Source organism: Pezoporus occidentalis, unplaced genomic scaffold, assembly GCF_034315485.1.
Source record: "Pezoporus occidentalis ecotype Australia unplaced genomic scaffold, CSIRO_AGI_Poc_V1 ctg19, whole genome shotgun sequence".
NCBI lineage: Eukaryota > Metazoa > Chordata > Aves > Psittaciformes > Psittacidae > Pezoporus > Pezoporus occidentalis.
Window position 1 is genome coordinate 2,361,827 of NW_026913748.1, and position 8,317 is coordinate 2,370,143.

Sequence of the window (8,317 nt, forward strand, 5' to 3'; positions counted from 1 at the left end):
TTCTGTGGAATTCTTGGTAGAAAAGAATGCAGGGATTTTTGGCAAATACATCTTCTACTTCAAATTACACTTGCACAATTAGTATCATATCTCATTATATATATCTTGAAAGTACAGCTTTTCTAAACAAAGGGCATTATAATTAAAAAAATAAAAATTTTCGCTGGATAGCTTAGTGATTAATATTTTAAGGTTTTACTAGTTTCATGACTTTCTAGCCAAGAGGTTTGTCCATTACAGGCTATCAAAACAATAATATTACCTTTCACCTATAACAATGCTAATTTTTTTTTTTTTCCCCACATGCGCAATCTCTGGGGCTCCAGGATTTTTCAATTCAAAGAAAACACAAATCAAAACCAGTAAGAAAATCAGGTGTATCTTTCCTACACATATTCCTATAATAGACATTATTTTCAAGTATCATCACTCTCAAATATCCTTAGTTAAATAGGTTATACAGTTCTGTTCTTGATGGCACCACAAGAGAAATAAGACTTGTGAAAAGATACACAAATGCAACTATATATGTGCAAGTGTGAGTGTATACCCACACAGGATATGGACTCTTTCTATTGGTGAAGATGGAGAGAATTCACTTTAAGCAAGTAGTAATATGAAAGATGAAATGGAAATAACTATTATTATAACTATATATAACTATAGCACGCAGATTAAAAAAAAAGTAAATTATATGACTTTTTAGAGTACCAAGACCTGGAAGAAAAAAATTATTTTCACTGTAAGAAACCCCAAATGAAGCTATCATATCCTTCATACTAGCTAACTGGGGTCTTAATCATTATCAAACTGAAAGAGGGAAAGAACAGGTTACATTCAGATAAATAAGAAAAATTTAAGTAAATTTCAAAAGCTGTATTTTCAAGGTCAAACTGATGACATCAAAGTCAAGATATCAAGATGAGATGAGAGTCTGAAAGAGTTTAAAGCTATCTGGATAAGGACTGACTGTGGGACATAATAAAACAGCAGATGCTATCCACACACAAGGGGGTATGAAGGTCTTCATGCCATGCCTTATTACGCCTCCAAATTCTATTAGTAAACAAATACTTTATGGGAAGTAATAAGCTGAAATATGAACATCACCAAAATCCTTGCTTTGTAATTATGAAGTATGCATTCCTTAAATAACATCAAGTACTGAACATATTCAAGTTGTTGGTCGGGACATTCTCCAGTAATTTATATCCTGGGAGTGTCAAAATATTACATGCTTTCAACAACTTCATAGATTTGTTTGCTAGTAGGTTTGTCTATAGATAAAACAAACAAAGCAAATCATCCCTCCACTATTTTTGGTATTGACACATTTAATCATGATATCTGCATAAAACTCTGCTACACATTTCCATTCACAAGTTTTTTCCCATACCAATTCCCAATCTATTTGCTGTACAGATTGATGATAAAAAGTAACCAAAATTTTTGGAAAGGAACAGAATCTCACCCTGTAACTTTGCAGTTTTCATATACCTTTTTCATTTAAAAATTACACAAGAGTACTATGATGTCCAGATACTCCTCACATTATGAATGCTGTCCTTTAATTAAGGATGAACTACTACTCAACTAGCCACTGAAGCACCACTCTGGACAAAATTTGGGCAAATGGCAGATTTCTAATAACAGCCTTCTTGTATGCACCAGTTACAGCTCACACAATCAAGTAGTACATAATGTCCATTTGAGAGACAAAAAAAGAAAACGCACATGAAGTTAGCCAAGTTATTTAGTTGCAGAGTCATAGAATCATAGAATGGTTTGGGTTGGAAAGGACCTTAAGATCATCTAATTCCAGCCCCCCTGCCATGGGCAAGGACACCTCACACTAGACCATGTTGCCCAAGGCTCTGTCCAGCCTGGCCTTGAACTCTTGCTCACAAGCTAGTATCACACTTAAAGACCTACATTTGCAGCACTTCCCATAGGTTATAATGTTCTGTACCTGGAAGCCTGGTTTTTGGCAATGCAACAGGAACAACAAAAAAATCGTATCAAATAAGCTGCCACTGGACATTGAGAAAACAAGCTGTGAGTTCTTCAGTGCTAGCTAAGACCACTGAAGTCTGACACACAGCTGATTCTGCAACATCTTAAACTTCAGAAATGGTACAGAGATCAGAAACTCCAGGTTTCCTTTTCTATAGGAATTATTTTATTACAAAACTGAATGCACGTGGCAGTGTAATGTACATCCATGTCAACTGGCCTTGCCACAATCATGCCTTTGCAGGAGAAATACTGATTAACATCCACTGCAGGAAACTCCTTTGCATGCCTTGACATTTGCCTTTGCCATTATCAATGCTAAACTTCATATTCAAGAAAGCAACACTAGAATTGTTAACCCATTCTAGATCTTTATGTTTGAACATTTTTTTCACAGCACTCAGTTGTTAGCATATTTACAGGAAGCAAGCCAACATTCTCCCAGGTAAACTTGTCTGTACCTTGGAAGTTGAAGGTATGAATTATTCCAGTAAAGCGAAGGACCATTTCTGCCTGGGAACACTCCACTGAAGACAAAAAGCATATCCAGAACATACTTGAACCTCAGTTCCTCTTTGGCTAACTGTTTCTCAACTCATTTGGGTGTTAGCACAACACTCCTTCTGAAGGCTGGCCTAGTGAAGCACTTTTCAAATGAAGAATGGGGTTGATTGAAGAATGGGGTTGTAAATAAGTAACTTCAAGGAAGTTAGGCTTTGTTAGCAACTATAGACATAAGGAAATGGCTAAGATAAGCATTGGACAAGAACTGGCCAGAACCAGCCTGGTGGTTACTGACATGACAAGGATCCTAAAACAAAGTGATGAAGAGGAAGATGAGGAAGAAATAACTACTAAGGGTCCCAAAGCCCACTACCACATTTTAGTGCATATGCGGGAGGAATTCTCTAGAAGCATGATGCAATGGATAAGTAACTCAATGAATATGTATGTAATCTAATGAATATGTATGTTTAAGGACAATATAATCACAGCCTGGTTGATGGTCGGACAAGGCACGCTAGGAGGAGCTATCCTCCGTCTCCAGGCACCGCGATAAAGAATACCTGCTTGTCAACTTAAAGTTTTTTGGAGAGTTCCTGAAGATCTCTCCAAATCACAAATCACTTCACCTGCTTTGTCCAAGCCAGACTCCTTTCTACCACTCCTTCTTCAGGCTTCTTTGTGTAACATCTTACTGCACAGCACATGTACATAAGCAGTCTGCTTATCTTTCAGTATCTTTTCATAGTTTGCAGTACTATTGTATTCCTTACCCGGGACATTCCTTCCAGCACAAACAGCTTCCTTGCTGTTCATTTCTTCAGTTTAGTCATAGTAATCTCATAATTTAAATTATGAGGGACATTTACCATCCAACTTTCTAAGCTTCTACTCCAGTTTATTTCTTCAGGTCACTCCACAGAAACATTTTGCACAACATATTAGCAGAAGGGGTAACAGATTTGCACTGCTTTGTCCTTCCTTTCATTTTCTGAGAATTTAAGAACTCCTCCAACCATAATATTTTTCCTCAGTATAATCAAAATCAGCTCCAAGGACTGACACTTGGGTTTTGTTTGTTTGTTTTTAAATCAATTCTAACTTAAGCTCAGAACTTTTTTATATCAATTGGAAAACAGCAGCCCACACACATCATCAAGTTAGGACTTAGCTTGCTAGTGTACAGACATCATAATTTTAAACGGGCTAAAAACCTCAAGAACATGTAAGAATGCATCAAGGAGAGCGAGATCTATACAAGTTTCTTCTTCCCATTGGCCAATGAATGGTAGCATGGAAGCATGAAAATGACTTGAAAGAAAAGACAACAGGGTAAAAATAACATCACCAAACAATAGTATGTCTGTAAATTTGTAGGAGGAGGCATATGTACTGTTTCCGTCATTCGTACAGAGCCACCACACTTAGGTTCCACATTTACTGTTGCTATAATTCATTATTTTGTCTAATATTTTTCCCTTCAAGCAGATGTTTGAATAGCACTAATCTTTTCATTCTTATGATGCATCTTATTTCTTACTCAAGAGCCTTTTTTTTGCTATATTTAAACTGAACATCTGGGAATTGAGCGACACTGTTCATGACCTCAAAACTTGTAGGACAATGATTATGTTGTTTCTCAGCCTGTGTTGCAACCCCTAAGCTAGCTACGTCTCTGCCCTCTTTCTCACTTCTAAGTATCTCATCTTGAAATATCCCATCATACGCCAAAGCTTGTGCTGCTTCTGTTCCTCTCATGCAGAACTTTACAGTTCTACTTGTAGATGTACAAGGAATAACACCTCCTGGATCAACCAAGCTTAAATATACCACAGCTTTGGGCTCAGATTTTCCCACTCTGGAACTACTGACTAGGCAGTCTGACTACTATCCAAATCACATGCTAAAATTAAAGACTGAATGAATACACTAACACAGACATTCACACAGATGATGAGGCTTAGCGTATCCTGTTAATAGCATACTCGGGACCTTCTCAGATATTCTGAAGCAAGGCTGTCTCTGGTCCAGTTGTCCCAAATATTCCTTTCTCTCATGAGGGTGTGCTCCTGTATGAATTGCTGCAAGCATATTGCACATTCATGTCGCAATCTTTCTGTTCATCAGAACTCCTGGCACGATAGCAAAGGTTTCCTAAATGTCCTTCAAGGACAATAGCCAATATTTCTTTAAGAATGGCCAACCTGGAGTTACTACTCCTTTCTTCATGAAGAGCTTTCAATTAAGCCCCCACTACACATCCCAATAAGCACAACCTCCACTGATACTTAGAGAAACTCAGCTTCGACCACACTTGCTCTTTTCTATTTAGTTTCTCCAGGATCTTCACCCATTTCCACTAGAGGATGCTTGTCTGCACCTTCTCCCAAGATGAAGTTGCCTTTTACAAAATTAAGCAACCCACTAGACCTAAGAAAAACATTAGGAAAATACTTTCGGATTGCAGGAGTTTATAAAACCGCACCTTGCTGTGGAAGATGTACCGTAAACACACTGACATGAGTTACTATGTCAGTAGCTGTCAGTACCAAAACTTCGTCACGGCATTCTCCCTTCAGCGCCACAGTCAAGCACGTAATTTACACAGTAACGCGTGACCAGATCCAGGCTGCCCATCACGTGTACAAGTATTGCTTGCCCGACCGCACTCGGTACGGCCCCGGTGCTCCGACCCTCCCCGCGAACCCCGTGTGAAGAGGGTGTCATCTGCCGGATCCCCCCCCCCCCCCCCGCCGTCCATCTCCCTTCTCCCCGGCCACCAAACAGAACTCAAGCCTATTTCCTCGCTACGTTCTCCTGCCTCACCACGCCGATTTCAAGTTTCCCGCCGGCCGCAGTGCAAAAGCAAACCCGTTCTGGGTGCACCCCCCCAACACACACAGAGGGAAGTGGCCCCGTACCCGAGATCCTGCGGGGGGAGAAGAGAAACTGCTCCCGCCTCTCCGCTCTACCGGCACAGAGAGAGGTCCTGGGAAAGTGCAATTACCGCCGTCCCTTCCGAGGTGGGAAATTTAAACACAAATAATTAAAACCCGAAACATACACAACACACACAGACCCTTGGCGCTGGCGAGCACAGCCCGCCCCGAGCACTGACAGGTCCATGCCCCAGCAGCCCCGCGGCCGGGTACCTGCACCCCGCCATTGCACCCGCTGCTTCCCAAGGGCCCGTCGCGACAGCTCCCACCCCCACGTCTATCGCGACACACACGGCTCCGGCGGAAGGGAGTGAGACAGCACCCCCAACTTCGGGTGCCGGCAGCGAAAGGGCGACTTACCGGGAGTGCAGTGCACGGGTGAGGCCGGAGATGAGACGGACGAAGAGGAGGGCACCGGCGGCTGCGGCTCCTTCGGGGTGCCGACGGCCGAGAAGGGGATAGCGGGGGGAAGCATGAGGTAGCGTTCGGGCTGCGGCAGGCAGCGGAGGCAGACGGAGTGGAGGCAGGGCAGCAATTTGGGACGCCGGCTCTGGATGGGCTGTCCGCACACGCCGCAAGTATCCAACAGGTTGAGCGGGGCCACCTCCCCGCCGCGCTCCGCCGGACCCTGCCGGCTCTCGGCCTCGTTTTCCCCGCTCAGCGCCGCCGCTCCCGTGCGATCCGCCGGGCAAGGCCCCCCCGCCGCGCCCGCTACCGTCGCCGCCGCCTCTTCCATTGTCCTGCGCCGGCCGCCGCAGTCCTGAAGGGAGGCGTGGCGGCCCCGCTGCTCCCGCCGCTTCCCTCGCTCGCTCAGTCCCGGGCACCCGACCCCCACCCCCGGCAGCCCGCGGTGTTTGTGTGCCTGCCCCGGGAAGACGCTGCCCAACGGCGGCCCGCACCCGCCCCTCGCCCCGCTGCGCCCCGCCCCGCCCGCGGTGTCAGACCAGCTCCGCCCCTCCGCGCCACGCCCCCTGAGAGGCCACGCCTCCACCGCTGCGTGCGGCGGGTGCTCCTCCTGCCCCGCCCCTTCCCTGCCGGAACCGGGACGAACGCCTGCGGAAGCCCCGCCCCGAGGGCCCCGCCCTCATAGGCCCCACCTCGCTGTAGGCTCCTCCCTCTCCCTAGGGCGGAGGGTAGCGCGGGAAGGTAGGTAGCGCACCGCACACACATGGCGTTGACGACTGGAGCCCATGGTCCTCACAGACCCTGCCAAATAACGGGTTGACACGGCGGTGGGAAGGGATGGGATCCAGAGGGATCTGGACATGCTTGAGAGGTGGCCAGTGCCAACCTTATGAAGTTCAACCAGGCCGAGTGCAGGGTCCTGCCCCTCTGTCAGAGCTGTCCCAGGCACAGCTACAGGTTGGGCAAAGAAGAGATTCAGAGCAGCCCTGCGGAGGAGGACTTGGGGGTGTTGGTCAATGAGAAACTGAAAATGAGCCAGCTTAATTGTGCGCTTGCAGCCCAGAAAGCCAACCGTATCCTGGGCTGCATCAAAAGGAGATGTAACACTTGGAACTTAAGTCCATGTGCAGACGTGAAGGAAGCACTGCTTACATGTTTGTCACAGGTAAATCATAAACTGGTCCGAGCTCCTGAGAATATTCCAGATACCTGCGTTTAAAATCCCAGAGCCCGTGTGCTTCCCACTGTTCTGCATTCCCATCAAGATGCTAAAATCAGACCCATAATAAATAGAAGCGCAGAAAAGCCTTTCATGACAAATTTCTTCGGTGCATAGAACTGCATACAGAGTGTTGTCATCATTCAGCGTGTCTCACATCCATAATTTACCATCATAACAGGAGAACAATACTACAAGTTGTTTCAGGGAGAGAAGCAGATTTGGCTTTACAATGAGGAAATGTTAAAGAGATAAGTGGCATTCCCTGCTCAAGTCATGCCTTCTCAACCCCTGGCCTGCCAAAATTATAGGGAAAAAGGTGTCACCAGAAGCAGTTTCCTGAAGCACACCTTCTGCTTCTCAGCCCAGCTTCCTCTCTCTATTTGCTAAGAATCACCAGCTCATAGGGCAGAGTTCCATTGTACACTTCCTCTAATCCCCTCCACGCTGCCTTGGCTGTCCAACATCGTACAGTGATGTTCTAATAATTCCTTGTGACAGGAGCTAACATGCTCAGAGCAGTGTAAGTGTTAATGATGAAATGGATTGAGGAGTTAAAGCTAAAGAGAACAGTACAGATTCCTTAAGGTGAAAAAGCATCAAAAAGGCCATTAGAATGGGTCTGTCAGGGAACAGGCCATAACTGAAGTACGTTTGATTACTTTTAATAGCAAACAGGAAAGTCAGTGAATGATTTATTTGTGAGGAATGATAGCAAGTCATAAGATCATCAAACTAGATGGCTTCTTTAAGTAGTATGAGCTGTCTCTCCGATAGATGTCAACACAGGAAAACGGAGATACTCTCTTAAGGCTATGAAGATCATCCTGCAAAAGATCTGAGCAGACACTTGAAAATGATGATCCCCACGAGTATCCCAGAGATTAGCAAAATGATATGATTACGTTTCCTGAAAAATCTGTTTGCTTGGGATGTTTGGAAAGCTCACTCAAACTGTGCTGTAAAATATGTAGTCACATGGCATCTGAACAGCATTTGATTTAAAATATTGCATCATTTGAATTTGAAAGTGAAGAAAGCCCTGCTCTCCTTCCTCCTAGTGGTGGCATCGTGTTAGGAGTATTTAGGACAGGAGCAAAAAGCATGAAGAGGAACAGAAATAAGCTTGAGATAACAAGTTGTTCAGTGCATGAAGAAAAGAGAGTGAAGGAAAAAGATTTTAAGTGTAAGTGCATTGCTCAGACAAAATGTGGAAACAGTCAGTGGAGGATGCTGC

The 8,317-nt window shown here is 44.7% G+C and overlaps 1 protein-coding gene across 1 annotated transcript in view; it reads right to left on the reverse strand.

Moving 5' to 3' along the window:
- TRIM24 (tripartite motif containing 24) overlaps nt 1-6,296 on the reverse strand; it is a 69,419-nt gene extending 63,123 nt beyond the window's left edge. Inside the window, exon 1 of the mRNA XM_062616400.1 lies at nt 5,817-6,296. Within this exon, the coding sequence (XP_062472384.1) occupies nt 5,817-6,192 (376 nt within the window). The 5' untranslated portion in view covers nt 6,193-6,296. The remainder of the gene's footprint in view (nt 1-5,816) is intronic.
- Nucleotides 6,297-8,317: the final 2,021 nt, after the last annotated feature.